Source organism: Telopea speciosissima, chromosome 2 (genome assembly GCF_018873765.1).
Source record: "Telopea speciosissima isolate NSW1024214 ecotype Mountain lineage chromosome 2, Tspe_v1, whole genome shotgun sequence".
Lineage (NCBI taxonomy): Eukaryota > Viridiplantae > Streptophyta > Magnoliopsida > Proteales > Proteaceae > Telopea > Telopea speciosissima.
This window is the reverse complement of record NC_057917.1, coordinates 2050270-2074130: the sequence shown is the minus strand read 5'-3', so window position 1 is coordinate 2074130 and position 23861 is coordinate 2050270. Positions and strand designations below refer to the sequence as shown.

The 23861-nt window shown below is 38.5% G+C and overlaps 2 protein-coding genes across 3 annotated transcripts; both read right to left on the bottom strand.

Annotated features, from left to right (window-relative positions):
• Positions 1–744: 744 nt before the first annotated feature.
• On the bottom strand, positions 745–6350 carry LOC122650198 (16 kDa phloem protein 1-like). Of its 2 annotated transcripts, none has more exons than XM_043843532.1 (6): positions 6339–6350; positions 4058–4138; positions 3732–3793; positions 2314–2455; positions 1671–1806; positions 745–949 (listed from the first exon to the last, which is right to left on the bottom strand). In XM_043843532.1, exons 2-6 carry the CDS (start codon positions 4126–4128, stop codon positions 887–889), a joined length of 474 nt encoding a protein of 157 aa, XP_043699467.1. In that variant the 5' UTR covers positions 4129–4138; positions 6339–6350; the 3' UTR covers positions 745–886. The 2 variants fall into 2 exon arrangements, with proteins under 2 accessions (XP_043699467.1, XP_043699466.1); XM_043843531.1 differs by having other exon boundaries at positions 3732–3797; positions 4062–4138.
• Positions 6351–14603: 8253 nt separating this feature from the next.
• Positions 14604–16873, bottom strand: LOC122652825 (expansin-A4). Its single transcript, XM_043846696.1, has 3 exons — positions 16621–16873; positions 15748–16066; positions 14604–14962 (listed from the first exon to the last, which is right to left on the bottom strand). The coding sequence occupies exons 1-3, from the start codon at positions 16769–16771 to the stop codon at positions 14653–14655; spliced, it is 780 nt and encodes a 259-aa protein (XP_043702631.1). The 5' UTR covers positions 16772–16873; the 3' UTR covers positions 14604–14652.
• Between the last annotated feature and the right edge of the window lie 6988 nt (positions 16874–23861).

Genomic DNA, 23861 nt, shown 5'->3' with positions numbered 1-23861 from the left:
CTCTAATTCTCTGCATTTGACTTTCCCCTGTTTTTTTTGGATTTCAGATGAGAAGAGAACCGAAAAAAAAAAAGGTTTTGAAAGAAATGATACAATACAGGGTTATTAAAGTAAGATTTTTTTTAAAAAAAAGGGATATTAAGAAAGCGGACCACACATGTGAAAATGAAAAATTATCAGGAAATGAAAATGAAAATGAAAAAATGATACCAAAAAGGCTATAAATTATTGACTCATTCAATTTTTTATTTTCCAAAGCTCTATTTCGTGGCTTCAGGCCTTAGGTTGTGTTTGTTTGTGTAAGTCAACAGATCGCAATTTTATTGGATCGTAATTTTAAATTAATTAAACTATTTGGTTGCCTAATTTCATTAAATTACCAGAATTACATAATTCTGATTACTGGAATTGGGATTTTAAATCTATCAGGATTAGTGAGGGACATTCAATCATAATCGACTCCAACTTGCCTTAACCCTAGGTTTTGGAATGGGATCACCAATCCAAATCGGTCAAAAATAGATTTGTCCCGTTCAAACAGATCCAAATCGGCTGATCAAACGCCCGTTCCGATTTTAAAAACCCTGCATGGTGATTGGTGGTATGAATTTGCAATACAGGTTCGAGCTTCGAGAATGGCAGGAATCGGGATCGGGTTTGGCCTTTCGATTTGAATAGAACAATTCGCCCAACCCGATTCCGATTGTTATATACGAGGTCCACGCTGATGCCACAAGTTGGCTATTTAATGAAGATTTCACATTCCATTTGATCATAGTAGCGGAATTCTAGTATGATTATAAGTCCCAAAGAACATTAGATTGTTCCATTAATTGCATAAATGAGAATTACATAGATCATGTGTATAATTCATAAAAAAGGGTCTTCAGAAGAAGCTTTGCTTCCATCCTCCCAACTCTTCTTCATTCTGCTCCATTTCTATTTCGGCCTGTGGAAAACACCAACAACAAGAGTATTGAGAAATAGAGCTAAATCGATCGGACCATTATCGCCTACGGTTACATGCCCAGTACAGTTCCTACAATTCTCTAACAAGAGGGGACGAAATGACCAATCCACCCCCCTCTTGTTAGAGGACTATAGGTACCGTACCGCGCAAGGAATCCTAGACGATAAAAATTCTAAATCTATCAAATTAGTGTTGGGTTTTGGCTCACATTTAATGTGTTGGGACTCACATGAGTAGTTTGAAGATCAAACTGGGTGGAGTAGAGTAAGAAAAGATGCTTGCATGCCAAGCTCTTTATCTCTACATATTTGAGGGGGTTCAAAGTGGGTTGAGGACGGTACATATAAGTGGGGTGGTGTGAGAGAGTGGATTGTTCTTGTGTTTATTGATAGATAATCTACAACGAATTTGGGTTTGAGTTTTGGGATTAAACTTAAACCATTCTTGTACTACATTTTTCTCTATTAGTGAAGAATATAGGAGATGCAGACAGGTTTTTGCCAAACCACGCAAATATTGCATATTATTTTTCTTATGTTATCTTTTCTATCATTTTTCCCTTTTTCATTAGATTGTTAAGGTGTGCGTTGTTTTAATCGAATCTAAATATCCATACGCTTCTGTTCGTGTGTTAATCCCAACAATTAGTGTTACCATGATTCTCTCGTTAGGGGACCTCATAGCAGTTCATAGTTCATACCAATGGGGTGAAAGTGAGGCCAACTCGAATCTCTCCATAGTAAGTTTGGTCAGTCTTGATGACATTATACTTGCAAGGATGTAACTCAGCCACTCCATTTTCCACTCCCAATGCAATTAGATCCTTCAAGTAGATCCTGCATTAAAATTATGTAAACCCACCAGTTAGATGTCAATGCATATGGGACCCAAATCTCCAATGAACCATTATTTGGTTCCCCTGTTCTACAACCTAGCAGTCAAAGATTCAAAAGTCAAACAACCACAAGGTTTCAAATCTCAATTTTTGAGCTACTTGTTAGGATGGGCTTGGGCTTAAAGATCAGACTTGATGGTCATAACTCATAAGTCACTTGTATATGCATGTGCTTGTTATGGGATCAAGTTTTCCTTCACCCAAGTCTCTTCACCAATGGTGATGTGATGCTATGATTGGAGTCTTGAGTTCATCATTAACTCTCACCCTTCATACTCTGAAATACCGGTATTCAATCCAATCAAGGAGTCAGATGGGGTGGATAAAGAGATACTCTCTTCTCCATTGGTGGAAAGAAATTGGGTCTTTCGTTTTAAATGAGTAGAAACATGATCAAAGTTTTAATCTGTGTTGAATTTAGTGAGCCTTGAGAATAGAGAGTTTTTACTTGGCTTCTCCAATAAAATCATCGGCCGAAAAGGTGTCCTTATCCATGATTCTGAGGAAGAGCTTGTATTGGTCATCATCAGCCCCAGGGTATTGCACTCGGAAAGTGAATCTCTCATTCCAGATCGGGTTTCTACCTTCTCCTGCATAAACAAGTTCTAAGCTTATTTCTTGTTAAGTCTTATGGTTCAATCTGAACTAGTTTAAAAAATTGTGGTACTAGTGAAGAAAACAAGATCCTAAATTGATTCAGAAAACCAAAAACAATCACACATTCGGACATAAAGATCTAAACTGTTCGGCAAGATTACATTTGTTATTTTTTTTTATTTTTTATGAAGCATATTTTTGGGTAAAGATTTTAATGTCGCATAGAAGGCTACAAAGGTCTTTTAGGTGGGGTAGGGAGGGAGATAAGAAAGCTTCATAAAAATCCCCTCTTGGGCTTAATACGTCCCATCATTATCATAACTTTATCCCAACTAAAAATTTAAAAAAGGGGAATAATCATTCAACTAGCTGATGATAGGATTCCATCTAGTATCGGGAGATTTGCTTAAACCAGCCAAGAAGCTCTTATAAAGATGTTCAATAAATAGAGCCAATGAACATAAGAGTACTAAGGGTGTTAATCGGTAAGGTTCTAGATATTCAAGGTAGAAATCGAACTAAACCTTTTATTAAGCTAATTTAATACCCCAAATCAGAAACAATTAATAAACGGTTCAGTTTACGCTGATTCGAGTCAAAAGGGTCCAATTATGAACAAACCTTTTTTAAAAAAATATATATAATTTCGATATAAAAATGTCATGACATTTGACCAAAATTCTGACATAAGAAATAAAAATGGTTTAATTTAATTTAAATGGTGTAAATCTATTACAAAGTACAAAACAGTTAATCACTAGAAACGATTCTGATTTAAATCGTTTGATTTAAGCAATTTGGATCCTCTACTGCAAAGTTGTCTGGCAGGACCGTGTTGCCAAGACACGGAGAGGCATGCAATGTCCGCCTTACCTTCACTCGGGTAAGGCATTCGGACAGGGGTAAAGCGGACATTGCACGCCTCATCCCACTTTTCTTGGCCGTGGAAGGATAGTACTGTAATTAAGTAAGTAATATAAGGATTGTGATCGTCTACGGCCTGGTGCCCGTAGTGGCCATAGCAACGCACTAATGAGGCGCGATGCAATGACCGCCTTATCCCTGCTCGGGCAGGGGTAAGACGGTCATTGCGCCACGCCTCATCAGTGCGCGGTTCTGACCGCTATGGGCACACAGGCCGTAGACGATCTGGATTGGTAATATAACCGTAATACCGATCTTCATTCCGCGGGAAATTGTTAATTGTCTCATCACATAGCTTGGGAATGTAACGAAAGTTGCATTTAGTTTGGGTTTTAAGTGACTGACCTCTACGGACGCTGCTCTTGCGTTCTTGAGTCTTATACTGAATCAACACGTACGGATCCAATCCACCTGGCTCCATCACCAAAGCAAAACAAATGAAAAGTGAAGCAAAGGAATTATAAAGAGGAAAAAGGGAATTCAAAAAGTCAGAGAAGAAGAAGAAGAAGAGGAGAACAGAAATTCCGTAATTTTTTTTTTTTTTTTTGAGGGGAGGGGGGAGATAAAAGTATAGTAGAACAGAACATGATAGACAGAGAAAAGGTTTACGAAAAAATCTAGAGAAAAGAAGAAGAGGGAGGGGAAGTGTATAGAGAGAGAGAGATATGATGTTACCTAAGAAATCAGATTGTTCCAAGCCTCGAGCATCCACTAGCAGCACCTCCAATATGCCGTTAACCATCTTAATTTATCTCCGACTATGCCAGAGGTGACGATGACGGAATGAAGAAGAACAGAGAGAAGAAAGTATGGTGCAAGAACCAACGCCGTCCTCCCTTTGTTTATATAATCACAGATCATGCATGCATGGGACGACCATTCACATTCGACTGCGCCATACCCTCCTTTGTTTATTTGAATTCTAAACTCACGTGTATTCACAGTAACTAGTACGTACGTATTGATATCAGAATACCGATACGTATCATTAATATGGGAATAATTAAAATTTCATTTTTTTTATAAAAAAAAAAAACCTAAGATCTAGGGTTCATAGCCGTTTCACTAATACCGTATGAACGTAATAATATCGGGTTTTGATCATGGTCGATACAATACTGATACCTAAAACCCGAAAAACCTTGCATGGAGATGGAATGAGGAACCTTCTTCTAATGCATCTTAGAAAAACAAATGGTGAGTGAATGTGCTTGAGGAGAAAGATTTATCGTATGAAATCAAGATTATTAAACTTGAAATCAGGATCTGGACCAGGTCCAGCTGGTTGAAATCGATAACCTAAACCCTATAAACTCAGTATCGATTTTAGAGTCGGGATCCCACTTGACCGGTTCATATCTGAATCCACTACGTTCACTTACGGATGCATCCTGTGCTCCTTTTTTGTACGGATCGGAGCAGCCAAAGAGGACCCAACACTGGATTTCTCTGAATTCGTATTTGAGAATAGAAAATGTCAAAAAGGAATTCCATTTTGACGTCTCATCCAAAAATATATATTAAAATTTTTTTTTTTGATCCACGCCCACAAACACCTTTGAAGTTTTAGTTCATAATCTGGCTTCAAAAACCATCAATTTAGACTCATACTTAATACTCATGTTTATAACCCATCCATCTAATGAATCTATCCAATATTTTTAAAGTCTTACACCCATTTATATGCTTGAAATCCCTAATACAATGGCTAAAGAACAGGAATTTAATTCCTCCCAAGAATTAGAAGATCCATGTCAAGTATAAAATTCCTCTACAGTGCTTAATCTTGCGGTGCCTTTGTAGTTCGGGTCTGCGAGCTTCACACGTGGAAGATGTTTCATCCAATGATGCAAGCATGAGCAAAAAGAAAATAATAATAATAACAACTGGGTCTGTTTGAGCTCGCATTGCTGGATGAAGCAGCTTCCACGTGTCAAGCTCGTAAACCTGAACTGCAAAGGCATCGCAAGATTAATCACTGCAGAGGATTTTTATCCTCTAACTTGTTGAAGCTTTACTTGCCTTTCCTGTTTACCCATCGAGTAATGAGATGTTTTCAGTTTAAGATTGTGTTTTGTATGTATTATTGGAATAAATTTTTCCCTATTCTTTGGCTTCATAATAGACCCATAATCGATTCCAAGAATATGCATACCAAACACAACCTAAAACTTTGCCCAATCGAATAAAAAAAAGGGCAAATACCACCTAAAAGGCTAAAACCCTGGAGACAATGTTTGACATATTAGGGCCTAGGGGATTGAGATTGAGACCCTCGGCCCAGAATCAGATGGACCCTCTGAAGCCCAATTGGACTGATCATGGATTTTGGCCTTTGGGCTTTGATCATGTGGAGCTATGCGTTGACTAACCCTAGTATCAGAATGGGCTTGGCTGACACCAGCCCTTGTGGGCCTCAATAATAGATGTTAACAGGGTCAGCTAAGTTACCTGTTTAAGTGGCTGAGACCGGCCCTTGGATGCAATGATTAATCTTTAAAAACTACTTAAAAGGTAAATTATGGTCCGCACTACTCTTTTTAAACAAGCCCACTTCAATACGAGTCTGAAGTTGGAAGGAAATCCAGCACAACGTACATTCATGGGGCAAGCAACAAGCCCGGAAAAAGGCCCATGATATTTTTACAAGATGCATGGTTGGGATCAAGTTTAAAGACATGTATCGGGTAGATTGATATTCTTGACTTGATACTGTTCTAAACCTCTCGATATTTGTTGGAGGGTTCAACCTAACATCTTAATAATACGTTATTGTAAACTCCTAGGACGACAAATCAAATGGAAGAATGAAAATTGAAATACAGTTCTTATCTCAATTAAATGGGATCGTGCCTGCCTAGATCCCTTTTATCTAATCAACTCTATTCAAAGTCATACAATCTGCACATGTTTTTTCTCTCTTCTCATCCTAGAGTGTCATTATATATAGACCTACTACCATTGGTTCTAATAGGTCATTCAATCAGAATCAGGTTTACTTAACCACAGAAGAGCATTTTAAAAGCCTCCCTTTTATATATATATATACATCGCCTCAAATGATTTTCTTGCAATTTCTCATGTATTATAGTTACTCTTAAATTATCTTTAATTTAAACATTGACTGACTTTAACTAAAATAGAAATTAAAAAAAAAAAAAAAAAAAAAAAAAAAGTTAGAAAGCAAAAGGTAATTAGGTGGTGAAAGTTGGGGTGTCATCATGCATGGTTACTAAACTCCTCTCACTTTTTGACCATATTTCCTTTGGTAAGATTCCGAAAATTGTGTTAGGTGGTGAATGCGTCTGCAGGTGACCATTTGGTAACTTCAAGGAGGTTGATAGAAAAGCAGAGCTAGCTAGTTAGCCAGAGCATTCGCATTTATTCACATTCTTATGTGGGTTTAGTCTTACATCGGGTGTGTGAGTGTGATGTGTGTTATGTATATCTATCATTTCACGATTCTAAAAGTCGATTAATCTTTTGGGATTGGTGTATGGTTTGTGTGATTACACTTTCATCAAAAAACAAAAAAAAAAGAAAAAAAGACAAGGTTGTGTGGGTTTAGTCCCACATCGGGAGTGTGTTGTGTATATCCGTCATTCCATGATCCTAAAAATCGATTAACCTTTTGAGATTGGTGTGTGGTCACTGGTTTGTATGATTACACTTTCATAAAAAAAAAACCCCTTCGTTTCTATATATCCTTATTTGAAATCCATCCAACACCAAGAAGATAGAAGAAATTTTAATACGATTATTAACATCAACAGCTACTTAGAGTTGATACGATTACTCTTTCCTGTGGTTTTTCTCTTTTGCCAAAAGAGGGAGACAAAAGGAAACGACTAAGACCATATCTTCTTTGGATGATAAGATGGATTCATGTTTAAGGGCCTATGGGTGGTTGGTCTTTCATACTCCTCTCTCTCCCTCTCTTTCTTTGTGTGCGTGTAAGATCAATGGACAAATTTATAGTAGGGGCCTTGTTCTCTGTGCCGCAATGCAGGCTGCACCCAAGCACATGGGGTGGGTGCAATGACCACCCACCCCCTGAGTGGCAGGCCCATGTGCCTGGGCGGAGCCTGCGATACGGCAGAGAGAACATTCTCCCTTCATAGTATATATTATTAATGGAAAAAGATTGGGTACACCGCTGGTATACTATAAGTCAGCGCCCATTGTGTCTCTCTCTCTTTTCTCCTTTTGAAATGATCACCTGCTCAGCTCCCCCCTATGATACCCCATTTTCCACCCCATTGGTACCACTATGTATTTTTTGTGGGGAAGTTTTTATATTGAAAGAATGAAGAGAGATCAATAATGATGAAAAAGATGGAAAGAGTAACCTTTTGCCAACAGTGGAGGGTACACTAGCACCTCTCTCTTGTCCTCATATGAATTGACCTCTTTGCCCCCTATGTACGAAAATTGTTTCGTCACGTCTCATGATGCATTCGTGTATACCGCTTACTTAGAAAACCTTCTCCCTTCTTTATAAAAAGAAATGAAAAATAAAAGAATGTTCTGTGTAAATATTGTTGGTGTGTTGTTGGATGTCATGAAAAAAAAAAAAAAAAAAAAAAAAAACATAATAAGATAAAAATCATGATGATACAATGTTTGATTTATGTGTCAATCTCTCTTTTTAAAGTCATAAATTTTTTTTATAGAAATATTTTCTGTTCTTGACCTTCAAACATTTTTTTTTTTCTAATGAAAAGAAAATGTATTTATAAAAATTTAAAAGGATGGCAAATTCGTACAATTTTCCAGACTCCAAGGGGTATTGGGAGCATTTTTAACAAAAGATCTGAGCCAACGTAGTAGAGTAGGATTTGTGAAATGCCTAAAAGAAACATCTTTAGTTCGATCCAAAATCTTCAAAAAATATGTTAGAATTTCAAAAGGCCAAGGAGACAGGGATGGAGTTGGAAGAAGTCCAGGTAGCACCTCATTAGAGCACCAAACTTCTTTCAGTTTCAAACTTCTCAAGGTAGCAAAATCTAGCCTGTTCAGGATTCCAGTCAACTCTGGTTCCAATTCATGGTTGTTTTTAATTCGTCCAGCTGTCGACAAAATGAATTTGCCATCTATCAAAAAATCAAAAGCCCATTCAAAATGATCTATGTCTCTGGAATCAAATCCTGCGCAGAACAAAACAAGAAAGTCTAGAATAGGTAAATCCAACCTAGGAGTATGAAAATGGTTAGAATTATTCGTAACAGAAGATAATAATAATTCCACATTATTGAAGGTTGGGAGAAATATTAAGTTCCAGCAATCATTGTTCAATCATTTGCATCACCTTACCAGGATTAGGTTTAACAGAATTAAACACACAATCGTTTCTGACAGTCCAAATAAAATAGCAAGTGATAATCAAAACAGAAAAAAACCAAATGAGAGTGAAGGGAATTTTTTGACCCAAATAAAAGGAAAATGAATGAACCGGGTCCCTTGGTCCTTCCCAAACATCGTATCTAAGGTGATGCAGTTGAAATATTTGGTCCAACGCTGCTTGTATTTGATGAGGAAAAAGATTCATTTGAACGGTCCTGCCTTGCGCAGGGAAAAAGTTCACTTGAACTGTCTGCCTCGTCCTTACATTTAATAATGGAAAAATTAATTTGAATAGTTCTACTTTGATAAGCTTATTAAGAGGACCCCATCTCATCGTGTCATGTGAATCAATGATGTCACAATTTTGCCGTTGGATCATTAGTGCATGACTTAGATTAGATACATGTCAAATTTCAATCTAATTCAATCAAAATACGCTCCCATACATTGGCATGTATCCCTAGTATCGCCAAATCTCCTTGCATGCATACGTTACTATGACCACTATTATGCTCTCCCATTATCCTGAATTTCGAGTCTCTGTTTCGCCATATGAAAAGCGTTGTTTGCCTAAAAATTTAACATAAGAATTGAAATTTGGGATTTACTTGTTCACAAAATTTGAGCTCTATCAAACCTACGATATGACAAGTATTTGATCGATTAAGATAAGTTTCGCCCAATAATAAAGAAGAAGATTATTTGATAAAAAAAAGCAAGTCACAACCCCATCTCACATAATATATATAAAAAAGAAATTTTACCAATCTAGGTAGTTATTTTCCCTTGGGTGAAAGTCGTCCTTCTCCAAAAGTAATTAAAGAGACTCCAACTTATGTGGGTCGAGCTCCTCAGCAGCACAGCACAGTATGTAGCACACATCCAACGGTTGTGATGCGATACACATGCCAGCACACATCCCAATGTGCATCATGACAGCACAGCCGTTGAATGTGCAGTGCACACCGTGGCGCTTAGCAAAGGAGTCAAATCCCAATATGCCATATGACCTCCTTTTTATACTAAATCTTTTTCTTATTTTTGGGTAAATTTTTATATTAGTATCCAAATTTTTTTTTAGGTAAATTACTAATTTCCAAATCATAGTTAAAACGGGATAGTAAAAACACTTTGCTTGCTACGACATATTTAAAAAGGCTCAAAATTCTAATGAGATGGTAAAATGTACTATCAAACTATACTTTTCGAGAATTATAAAAGACGAAATCGAATGGTACTGAGTTTTAAAAAAAAAAAAACATTAATATTTGATGTATAGGCTACAAGCTTATATAATAATAAATTATTTTTTTAATAAATCAATATTTAAGTTTTTAAAAAAAAGAGCTTTTTGGTTGAGGCATTCTTGATTGAGAAAAATGATTCCCTCCATACATAAGAGACTCATTCCTATACAAGTGGTGAAGAACTATAAAGAATTGTAGTTAATTGTTAACCAACGAAAAGCATGACAAGAAAAGAGAAGAGAAGTGGCTTTACCCGCCTTTTAGTAAAAAAATGGCAAATGCACCCCCCCCCCCTTTCTTTTGTGTCATTGAAATAAATTTGGAAAATAAATAAATAAATAAATGAAAAAAAAAAAAACAAAAAATGACATTTAAATGTGTTTTAACTTGGTCTAAACCCTCCTCACTATTTCAGCAATTTCATTCAAACGCCAAAACTTATGGGGGAAAACATGAAACGGAATCCATGAGTAAAGAGATTCTCTGTTCTTTCCTTTTTCTTTTTGGATTTTGGAGTGTTACGTTTGGAAACCTTCGTCGCCTGGTCCGCTCACAGATGCACCTGCCAAAATTGAGTTAGCATAAGAGAACCTATGTGACTCCAGCCGAGGACTCTCCAATGTGTAAGTCAGGTCTCCAAAATGGCTACAGTTCAAATTTGTGAAAAGTAGGATCTTCTGTTTAGTGCCCATACATGGGTATTTATAGGGCCATTCGGGCGGTGGAGCAGAGTCGTCGTATGAGAAGAGTCTTATTTTAGGTAGGAGTCTTCTAAAAGGGGAATGACTCTTCGTTTGGTAAGAGTCATTGTTTGAGTGTGGCACGATCCCACTGATGGATAACGGCTTGATCTGGTTGATTCAACAAATCTCGGGAATGTTTGGATGTGCTGACGTAGTCCCGCGATTTAAGCGGGGTATGGTTATCACTTCGTCTTATGACTCGGCTTGAGGTGTCCGACCATTAAATCGTGGATACCTCGGTACTCCCTGGATATGACCGCGGCTGGCTTTGTGTGATTGGACTATTGGAGACCCCTGAATATATGATAAGTATGCCCTGGTTCATTTCTTTGTTAAAAATGAAAACCAAGACATTCGCAGCTCGCGCCCTATCATCCAAAAAGAGGCGGTCATTACTAAATCAAAATAGTAGAATTTGACAAAAAATGGAAGCCGTTAGACCGAACGACGGTCTCTTAGGGGTAGTTTCCCAACTATATTTGAAAATAGATTAGTTATCCATAAAGATAAAGAAAGCTTTCTTGTAGTTCTTTAGGGCTCCAACTTTATCCCGAGCATGCAACACTCGACTGGGTGCAGAAGGCTCGGCCTAGCGTCCAAGTGTAGAGGGCTCGGCTTGGCGTCCGACCACGGGGGACCTGTCCTAGCCGCCGATCATGGAGGACTCGTCCCATTTGTAGACCATAGAGGACTCGGCACATCTACTAACCGTGGAGGACTCGACACATTTGTCGATCGTAGAGGGTCAGTTTTACTGGATCTATCGACTCTAATAGGTCGACATCTAACTCTTCTACATAACCGGGCTCTTCCACTTGGTTCTCAACCTGCCATGTGTCACCGTCTGATTGGTGATCAATTTGGTAGTTCGTCATGGAGTTTTGAAGGCAATTAGCCAAATGAAGTAGGATTTGGATCCTTTACTGCCAAGCTACTCGACAGCACCGTACTGCCCAGACACGGTGCTACGTGCAATGTCCACCGTACCTCTGCCCAAATGCCTTGCCCGAGTAGGGGGTAAGGCGGTCTTTGCATGCAACACCATGTCTGAGCAGCTTCTGCCGGGCAGCTGGGCAGTAGAGGATCCACATCTAATGAAGTACCAATGAAAAAGGAGTTTGGTGATACCGGATCTGTCCTGATAAAAGTACATAATCCTGTGGGTTTCACAATAGATTCCATGTAAGTGGTCTTGGCGATCCGATGAGCCAAAAAAAAAAAATTCCGTGAATAGATCTGGTCAAAGTCAAATAATTGATGATGGTCTTTTGACTGTAGAGTCGGAATTCCAATGGCGTACTATGCAATAACAGAAATTATCACATGCTTCGCTCGTGACCCGCGTGAGTTGGCACTCGGTACTGTCGAGAGAGAGAGTCTGATTCCTGACTCTCACAGGCTCAGACAGACTCTGCCTTCTATGAACCAACAACTCGTAACCCGTGAGCACGTCTTTAACCATTATTTTGCACCGGGAGACGGGAGACCCCAACATTTCAGAGAATGGTTTTTTTTTTTTTTTCTTTTCTTTTGGTAGAAAAAAGAGAGCGGTTTTCTTGGGAGAGCGAAATTGATTGGACAACTGAAAATAAAAAAACAAGAACCAACGTCAATGGGCTTCCATTCCTACCCGAATTATTTTCCTGAAACATAAGGGTAAAGAGCGGAAACATCTAGGACCCATCTGTACGGCTCGTAGTGTAGGTGTCTCTGTCCCTCCATGGTTTGATGTATCGGTTTTGTATCCATTTTGTAAGTGATCAATCCCGATATGTATCGATATTTATCAATTTGTAAGTGATCAATCTCAATACATGCTGATATTATATCGGTAAAACGATACAAATAAAGGATAAAATGTTTTTAAAAAAATCAGTTTAAAGGGGTGACGTCACAATATGAACAAGGGATAAAATGATTAAAAAACCTATTTTTTTTAAAAAAAATGAGGGATAAATTAGATCCATACTGATTTTAATCCAACACCATATCAGTGTTCGAGTTGATCGATGCCCGTTCTAATATCGTGCATTAAAACCGTATGTCCCACCATCAGTAAAAGTATAAAACACCCAACAGGCAACAGCTTATGTTCTTAACTTCTAACCACCGTTTCATAAAATAGAATCGCCGAATCGATCAATGCTGATCCTAGTTTTGGACGTTTCGAGTTTGATTTTAAGATTTTTGAGACTGGTTTTAGCAGATTTTGATCCAATCTAAGATCAAAAATTGGTAGGAATTGATTCGATCCTTGGTTCCAACCCAACTACCAAATCTCACCTCTTAATGGCTAAAAACTTTTGACAAATTATTAATGGAGTTATGGAGGTCCTACAACTCAATTGGGTCCCACTGTCCCATACTTTCTCCCACGGTTGGTAAATGAAGTCCCACCACACTCTTAATAACACATTTTATGGTCATGGTAGTAACATGACCTTTCTCTACCCATTCCCCACCATCCTATAGGATCCTATGATTGAAAAAAACAAAAAACAAAAAAGGTCCATTTACTAATTAGAAATCCAACTCAAAAACTCAAAAACTCAAAAGCGATTCCATTGAGATAATCCAATAGTATATGTTGGCATGATCAAGGTAAGGTCTCACATTAATGATGTGAATTTATACCTTGAGAACTCTCACCATATTTAATATTTCTCCAAACATATAAATTTGGCATACTGACTGTACACGTCAATAGACAATTTAAATTAAAAAACAAACAAATTACACTTGACACGGCCCCCTGAAATGATAGCTGTTGTGTACCCTATGAAATGAAAAATATTCTTTATTTGATGCTCTTCCAAAGTGTTCCCATTGACCCCTACACTAGTGCGAAAAAATTATTTTTTCCAATTCCTTGCCTAGCATAGTTTTCTAGTTCCTCTAATGGAGGGATGGTGGACTCCATTCGGGCGGAGTGTTCAGGCAAGGTAGCGTGGTCATTCCAACCCCCTCTTGTTAGAGAAACTAAGGAACTGGGCCAAGCATAGAACTGGAGAAGATAAAGCACCCACTAGTGTAGAGTCCACAAGACCAGATAACATTCTTCTTCCAATATAATAAAATAAGAGATGTCTACTTGGTCACATATTATGCATGGCCAACATACCAAAGGGGCAGAGACGTCATTTTATGGTGACTGTTACAGGGCATAGAAAACACCACCAAGTGGAGATCTTTTTCCCATAAAACAATCCATAAAATACCACTTGAAATCCATTCCAAGAACAAACCATATCAAAATTTCACCAAGTAATTAATCCATCCATGTACTTGGTATATATTTTATTTGGAAAGCAGTTTTCTGTATGAGAGTGTGACCTACACGGCTAGGCCAATACTCCTATGTGTCTAGCCCTCTCTTCATTAAAACAAGAAAGTAGAGATGTCTTTTTACATGAGAAGGAAAGAGATAGACTCATGGAAGTGCTGGCATAGACCACGGACAGAGAACTTTTTCCCTTTTTAAGAATAAAAAGACTGATCTCCTACGTTCCCCCTATCCAGCCTTGCACCCGTATTATTGCCACCCACAAGCACCCAGCACGCGGGCAGCGTGCCTATCTCTCTCCCTATCTTTTAGTGGAACTAAAGCAATGTAATGGCAAACACATTTATCATATCAATTACAATTATATATATATTAATTATATTATACTTGTTCATATAAGAAGGATCTCAATACATATTAAAGCTGCGGGTTACACATCTTTCTTTGCAACCACCTCAGCTGTACTACAATTTCGTTACACAATTCTTTTCCCCTTTCTAACCCTCACCTCTTTCCCACATTAATATTGTAAAAACACACAAGAGCACACTCAAAACAGTAATTCCACCCCCCCCCTTTCTCTCTCTTGTTTACCACTTTCCTACCAAAATCCCCATTAGAAGAAGAAGAAGATGATATGAAAGACCATATCAGACTCTGAAATTCTTGCCCATGAAGGTTTGACCGAACTGCCAATTGGCAGGGGCGATGTTCCAGGAGGTGGAGGTCCGGCGATCGCTACCGGTGACCCGGAAGGAGAGAGGTTGACCCACAAGGACAGCGTTGGATTGCCAGTTCTGTCCCCAGTTCCTGCTCATACTCATCCATCCTGTCTTCGTCCCTTTCACGCTCACCTTCACTATGTCCCCAGCCCCTGCCACGTTTGTTACCAATACCAAGTTGAAATATCTGAAGCCGTTGATCGTGAATCTCATCCCACCCCTCTTCCTGCATGGTACCCTGCGTAATAATACACCAAACATGTGCGTAGTACTACATCAGTTTTTTATTGATGAGATCACCAATTCACCATATAATAATATAAAACGCCTGAAATATGCCAATTCTGGTCTGAACAATCCGGATCGATCTAAGCCGGACCAATTCGGATCCGGGTCTGGAGTTTTAAAACCCTAATATTCGTAATGATAATGAGAAATGGAACAATGGGCTCACTTGCTTTGGTAGTTTTTTGTTTTTAAAAAAAACTCTACCATCATTTTTTGTTTTTGGTAGAAAATTCTACCATCATAATATAATAAGGGAGTGAGAGTAATAAAGGTACCAAACATTCCAATGGGATAAGGTGAGACCCGGATTTTCTACTCGCCCTTAAAAGTATGGTCAGTAAAATTGGTCAGATTCTTCCGTATGCGTTGAATGACTCCTGTACCCTCAATTTGTCACTCTATATAAAGTAAAAAAAGAACAAAAAGTGCCGATATTAGGTTTGTTCCAACTCCTAAAGGAGAGGGGCAATTGAGTCAACTCATCTGGAGAGGGCTAAGCCAATCTAGGGCCCAAGAGAATAGTACAAAGACGCCGAAAGCAGACGCATAAAAAGGGGAATTTGGTTCCAACAAACCCTAACCCGTTCCAGGATACCGTAGTCATTAGAGGAGAAAACAGAGGACTTTTTAGCAAAAAACTGCATGAATCCGATCCAGTGGGCCAGAAAAAAGCCCAAGAGGTCGGAATCTGACCCACAAGCGTCTAATCAAAGCGAAACAAGTCAGAAGACTCACCGTCGGTAGGCAACCGGGACAATTCCGGCACGGTATTCAGCGATCTTGAGAAACATGGGCATGGCGAGGTCGAAGTGTGGACGAGGAGGGTTGCACCATCCTCCATTGTCGCTTGGTTGGGCAAAGTTAGGTGGGCAGAAGTTTGTCGCAGTAATTAAGATGGATGGACTTCCGGAATGGCACCATTTGGGGTCGTCGGCGCACTTAAGCTCGAAGCACGCACCACAGCTAAGTCCGTTGTTAAAGAGGGCTGTGCTCAATGCCGCTGTGTTCACACCGTAGCCTTGGCTGTAGAGGTTACCGTACCCACACGCTCCTCCTGCGCACACAAAAACAGAATGACATGATGAGTTCATGGTTTCTTAGGAGATAAACTTGCTTGGGTTAGTCACAAGTGTGCCCTGTAATGGGTAAACAAATGGTTAGGAAAGAAGAAGCTAGACACAGGAGTTTATCTTGAGCTTTAAACTGGTATTCCAAGACCATAAAACGTGAAATTGGAACAGGGGCAAGGTAGGGCTTCAACATTTGGCTTCAGCCTTCCTCACTCAGTGGTCTTTGGTAGGGAATGTAGGTGTTATTTAGAGCTAAATCTTGACTACCCGAGGCCAGAATCATTTCATAGAGCTTCACTGAACTATGAAATAGAGTAAGAAGAAACGATGGAAAATCCGGACCAGAAATGTGGAAAGAACTTAACAGGAAAAAAAAAAAAAAAAGGGCATATCACCGTGAAGAGATTCTAGAAAATGAAAGGCTAAAAACAAACTTGGAGTGAGAGGAGAAATATGAGAACAGGGGACGAGAAATGTGAAGAGAAACCGGTAAGACACGAGACCAACAGTGGTAAATATGGCAGTGTAGGTAACATACCCATAGTTCCAGAGGCGTCGCTGCCGCCGTAGAAAGTAGCATGGGCATTCTGCCATGCCCCGCCGGAGTAAACGCCAGGGATGCGAGCATCAGCATTCTTCGCCCAGAACCAGAGAAAAGAAACCACACAAACCACACTTACTAAAGCCATTTCCCTCTCGCTGGCCGCTGCAGCCTACAGCCAGAGAAAAAGACAGAGATAGCGAGCCTGACAGAGTAAAGAGGGTTAAGGACGAATGAGGTGAAACGAAAGAGGGCTGGAGGGGACTACTTATGGTGGATGGGTTAGAGGGGTATCACAGAGGTAGGGGTAGGGGATGGAATTATGCCACTGTATTTAATGGTCTGTGGCAATCTCGTGTGGAAAAAAAAAGGCCACTGATTCTCTCCAGTCGACAAAACAGGTGAAACAAAGAAAGGGTATGTATCGGATGATTCGGATCAGAAAATTGTTTCACTATGTCTCACCAGTATTTTCAAGCGATTGGTGAGATTTTCACCCAAACACTAAATTATATTTAAAGAAGGGAGAAATAACGCCATCCGGTTGCCCCCAAACAAGCGGTCCTTACACCCTGATGTAGGCGCATAAAATGACCATTGTACCCTTGATCATTTCCATGGTTCAAGGGTGCAGTCATTTTACATAACCCAATGTCAAGGTGCAAGGGCAATGTGAGTTGCACAACTAGGTGGCATTCTCTTTCTCTTTAGAAAGATACTAAAATAAATATTAAATAGACTGTTTGATCTCCTTAGTTTCTGTCGGACTGATCAATCTCCATTAGTTTTAAATTAGAAAATCTCACCCTTATTGATGTTTTTTTTACCCTAGAGCCTCGTTTCATAACGTCATAATTATGTCTCAAAAGTATCTAATTACCCCTGTTTATTTTGGAAAATGATAGTACATAACTGATGGAGGGAAGGGAAAGGTTTACCCAAAAAAATAAATGGAGGGACAAAAACAGGAAAAGGAATTGAAGACAAAGGTAATACGATCTGAAACCGCTTTGCTTCCATTGCAAGTTGTGGCTTGTGCGGTCACCGGCAGTCGTGATTTGTCGACCATCTTTTTCTCTTTTTTGTTTTTAATTAATTGATTAAAGGTGGGTTTTTGTGATATTTTGAAGAAAGGTGAGGGACAGAGAACTTGAGGGGGGAAGAGGGAATAAAATGAACTCGCCCACTTGCGCAAGTCGCAGCAGCAGCAGCAGCGAAAATTACCCGCCAAGTTGGAACACGAACAAAGAAAAAAAATAAAAAAGAGCGGCAAATTCACGGAAGATGGGACCCAGATATCCATATTCATCGGTCCACGTATCACGCCGGACTTTAACAGTACATGGGACCCATCTCCAGCCTCACGCACACAGTCTGAGTTTTTGTTTCTCCACCAACGCCAACTACTCTCTCTCTCTCTCTCTCTCTCTCTGGGCACCGGCGCGTACCACCTCCTACTCAAGTCCTGCTTACAAGGCTGACCAACGGTGGAGATCAGAGAAGCTATTTCTTTGTGTCTCACACTCACAATACTTGATACAAGTGTGGGTCCCAGGGGTGATGTTCTCCATGTAACACTTAAGTACGCCCAATTTGCTTATTTCCAAGACCGGGTATAACCCAAACCCTAACCCAAACCGGATCCCATTTTACGTTTTCAAAATTGTAATTTTGACCTTGCAATCCATGCCATTGATGGGTAAAAGGTTTTTTTTTCCCTACAAAAAATTTTCACCTTGATGGAGATGGGGTTTTTTTTTTTTATGAGAAATTACCTTGCAATTTATCCAGCTTCAATGCCTAAGTAAAATCTTAGGAAAAAATTCCTCTTGATGTGACATTCAACGGTACTGAGTTCAAGAAGAAATTTAAAAAAAAAAAATGCATATCGTTAGATGAAGCTTCTTTCATGTGTCGAGTTCTCAGAACCGCATTACAGTGTACTGTCAAATGCCCACATTACAAAGGATTTTATAGGTAAGTGAATGCTTTTAAGTATCAGAGAAATGTATAGGTATTGTCGGAGATAGATACCATTGCGATCTTGATCCGGATTGATTGTATTAATTAAAAAATGGCTCATTTTTGAATTTGCATTTGAAACTTAGACGATAGAATTGGATCCAATATCATATTGGTATAGTGCTAGACCAAGGTTTTTTCTAACATTGCGATAGATTTTGAATCTGAATTGATGCTGGTTTAAATCCCGATTCCATGTTTTAAACACTAAGCAAGATGTTGAGGACAATCAAGGTTTTAAAAAGATGGAATTGAAAACGGAATTAGTCCCTATCGTTTCTAATTCAGGTTGGATTGGAGTAAATCAGAATCGGTCTCAAGAACCTTAAAATCAGCCCTCAAATTTAAAAAACACAGTGTGAATTGGCTATATCAAATCAACTAGAATCGATATCAGACTTACTATCGATTGATCCGATACCAATTCCTGATTCTTAAAACCATGGGTAAGAAAGAGAGTGTAACAGTGAAAAAAAATTGAGAAGAAGTTGCCACTAATAGACTACAAAAATATGCCAAAAGAAATTTTCACCCAAAATTTAATAGTTGGTCCGTTATCATCTCAGTCAAAGTCCATCTTATTGTGATAAAAATGAATCATTTATTTTGTGGTGGACTAACTTACTACTTAGATGTTTTGAGGAGTTATCCATTCTTCACTTGGATATCGGATTTGGGTCCTCTATAGTGCAATAGTGAATGTAACGCATCATTTGAAGGTCTGCAGTACTCGGGTACACAGTCCAACACACAGGCAAGGTGTTGAATTACGCATCCAAGCACTATAGACCATGTTGGATATACGCTACACTCCCTATCATGCTACAAAGGAGCCCAACGCCTCGGATACCCAGCGTTTACCATGGGCACGATAACTGAGTACACCAGAGGTCTCCTTTCTTACCTCTACTGTGTAAATGTGGAAGCTACAATATGTATGAGTCAAAAGGTCGATTGAGGGAAATACAAGAAAATAAAAAGGTCGATTATTGATTGAGTGAGAGAGAGACTGAGAGAGAATCCACTAAAATGACAAAATCTCTTTCTTTGTCTCTCCGTCATTCCATGTGAGTGGAATAATTGATTGGTTGCCTCCAAAATCCAATCCAGAAGCAGGCGCCCCCATGTGCATTCACTTATGACTTCCTCGTCTTCGCCCATCTTTTTTTTTTCTTCTGTTGTTCTCTTATCCTTTTTGGTCATATTTTTTTTGGGTTGTTGTTTCTTTTAATATATAATAACGAGAAATATCTATAAACAAGTAAAGTAGAAAAGCACATCAATGAAATGCGACAAAATGGTATCACATATTGAAAGAAAGTAAGGTCATTTTACAAAAAAAAAAAAAAAAAGAAGACATATGGATAGAGGCATGGTTTTAGGTATTGAATTAGACATATTCGCCAATCCATATCAATATTGGTCATACTTGATATTTATACTTGATCGATATTGCGTGATGAATTGACTTGAACCTCAAACTTTTGGTGAAAAGATAGTTTTCTTATTCAAATACGATCTAATATGATTGATACATATATCGACGTTGACAAATACTGGTGCGGATATCATGAAGTACATCCTTGCACAAAGGTACTAGTGTACCCTACCCATGCATCTCAAAGAACTTTTTCCATATATAATAAAGTGTTTGTTTTATATATATATAGTTATACACCCCCTTCATCAAGTAGAGATAGAATTGGTATTAGACATTTTTGCTCTTTTCGTATCCTATAGTCGAAGCAGTGGTAAAATGGGAGAGGAATCGACAAACTGCCTCCTTACATCGACATCATATCCGTTTAGAGGGGAAGAAGAGTTTTGGTGAATGTCAATTTGTATACAAAAAGAACCACACCATTTTGATGGTTTGTTCATAGGACGACTCTGGTGCAATGGTGCATAATACGATTCCCAAAAAATGCAAATAAATTCCATTTTTTTTACTAATGGTTAAAAAGGGTGTACCCAGTGCACAAAGGTTTCTGTCACTATGGGGTTTGAAGAGGGTTATAATGTACGTAGTTTTTACCTTTGCTTCGTAGAGAGATTGTTTCCTGATCAGGGTGTCTAATTGAAGATTGACCAGATCATGTCACCTAATAGTTCCAGATTGAATTGAACTTGATTTGCCAACAAAATTTGATGGAATCAATTATGAGATTGATCTCCATTTAAATTGCCGAAATCAACAAGAATGACTTGGTTGCAATTGGCCAAATTCACCTTGATTCAATCTAACTTGGTCGAACTGAGTATACATGCATTTAAAATTAATTGCAATCAACTAGGGTTGATTTTGGTTCAAGTTTTAAAGCATTGTGCAGAATGTACTGGAAGAAAAAGGGTAAGAATTATAGGTTTCAAAATTATAATGAATGGGGGATATGAAAATGCTAAGAAGGGAATTTCTTATGGAGGAGTGTTGGACATGCTATCAACTTTCGATAAGCTAGCAACATGCACCAATCACAGGGTTAGACACCTGAGGGCAATGTTCTTTATAGTTTTTCTTTAAAAAAAAAAAACAAAAAAAAAACTTTGGTCAAAATAATGATTCAAAAAATATGTGTTCATTTTTTTGATGAAATCCGACCAATGAGATGGCTAAATTTTTTTTATCCATATGGACCCATCCAAGTTAATTGATGTAGCATTAGTGACAAATATGGCAAATCACTAACTTTCATTATGCTTATTAAGATTTTTATTTTTTTAAAAGGGTGATTCTTTGGGTTTGGACGAACTTGAAGTACTAAAAAAAATTAAGGTGGAGTAATATGCAGTTTCCCTTCATCCAGGGCCAAGGAAGAAGGTCTATGTGTTTTGGGATGAACATTTGAAGCAATAGGGAGGGTATTATCGATTTTGTACACAGTGATGTGGGCAGAGTATTCTTTAATCCTACATGAATATATTTTTCCTTCACAAATGGTTGAGGAAAACTTTTTTGTTTTTGGTAATCACAGAAACCGCATATCAATCCCAAAAGGTTAACCAAAATTTTGAAACCGCGTAATGGAAGAAAACTTTCTTCATGGAATAAATGTCTGTGTTTATTTTCAATTTTTTCACCTAAAAAAAAATAAAAAAAAATACCATGTGTCATCATAATGAGTAAGGATCAATGAGCTTCCTAATCAAGCTGGACCAAGTGACTTTTGCCACTCACTCGTAATGGTTGATTTAGATTTTTTCGTATTTTTTATTTCATGTGTTTTATACGTTTGAATGATTATATACTTGTAGAAAGTAAGTTTTTTGTCTGAGAGTGTGGCCTATGTGTCTATCTCTCCTCCTAAATACAAGTAGTTCAAGGTCTCTTTTCATATATGGAGAACAGATAGACTCATGAAAGTGCTGATATAGGCCAAAAAAATGATATCTATATCTATTGAATCGTTTCATATCGGTTCAATATGGTTTGTCACATGCAAGAATCCATTTAAACTAGAATTTCACAGTTGGGTTATAATCTAACTTTCCCCTCTCTACCTACCTGTGTAACCTGGGAAAATTATCACCTCCAGTTTGCTGACCGGCCCAGTTCCCCAGTTCCTCTAATAGGGGGATGGTGGACCCCACCCGGGTAGGATGTTTGGGCATGGGTAGAGAGGTCATTTCAGCCCCCCTTTGTTAGAGGAACTGAGGAACTGAAACGGTCAGCAAACTGGAGGTGATAAAGATCCTGTAACCTGTCTCGACTCCGAGTAATTGTGCCTTCAAGTTTCACCTACCTTCTTTTTATTTCTTTATAAAAAACAAAGATTATTCCACATGGCAGTAAAGTTTAAGATTTATAAGATTCCCTATATCATAACTTTTTCTTTTTATTTAAATTAAAAGAGGAGAGTGAATGATTCGGATATATAGTGCTTGTGTTTGCCGAGATGGATGACAGAAAAAAGAAAAGTATGATGAAGTGACGGGCGGCTGATAGGATCCAGATGGGGCGTATCTACGTCCCACGTCACACCTTACCACCTTCCTCCTCCTCTCTACTCTTAACTGTCCCTTCCAACCACAATACACCCACCGCCACACCACCGCACCATCCCACCACTCATTCGAGGCCAGCAAGTCATGAAACCATGCCATGGCACGTGAGCTTGCCACCAACAACCTCCCTCTCTCCTCTTCCCTTCCCTAATCTCTAACCTCCCTCTTTCTTCTTCATCAGGCAAATTTCTAAAAGAACGATATGAAAGTTGATATAAAGATGTATAAGTACTTAAACAAACTCTCACATTTTCTTAAAAATAAACGAACCACATTAGTATCAGAATCGACTTAAAACAAATATCAATATCGAAATCTATAACCCTTTACAACCTTCATCACCTGTGCTGACTAGTGTCTACTCCACCAGTCCACATTGCCCTTAGAATGTGATACCCTTAACCCCTCCCTTGACCTATTCTCCTTCTTCCATTACTCCAAGCATAACCATATCACACCAAATTTTCTAGGGTTTCATATTCCCAATCACTTTGGATACTTGAAAGCTCAGCTTATTAAGATTGGGTGGGTTGGGTCTCACTTTTCAAATCACTCCTATGTGTCTCTCCTAAGCCTCCTAAGCCCCTTTGACTTTTTGTGTAAGATTGTCCCTTAGGGCCCAAACCTCACATGGCTTTGTCCACTTTTTCTCTATTGTTGTAATCTTCTACCAATGCTTTCTTTATTTCATCATCTTTGGCCACTTTGATTGCTAAAATCACGAGTCTTCTTCAACCTGGTGTTGGTATTATTGTTGGGGAGTTTTAGATCTTGTCTAGAGCAAGGTTATTGGTGGTACAAATATCGGTAGGTATCTGTATCGATTTTAGTTGATACTGATACGGTATTAATTATGAAGTGTAACTTCTACGATTTCATACCGCAATGACAGGAGTCTTGTGCACTGGGTACTCAAACATTGTTAGATTGTGATTTATACAAAACTGTAAATTGGAAGCATGGATTAAGGAATTGTATTATATTGATCAATAAAATCAATCTTAACTAATACCTGATATCAATACAATATCAATGCAAATCACAAGTATCAACCAAAAAGAGATTCAATTTTTGAATTTACACTCGATACAGACCTAATATATCTCAATCCATATCAATATCAATATCAGTATCCGTGATGACCGATACAACCATCGATACCAATAGATATGGGTAGAGCTAGGAGAGATATATATTGGGAATGTTTGTTTATA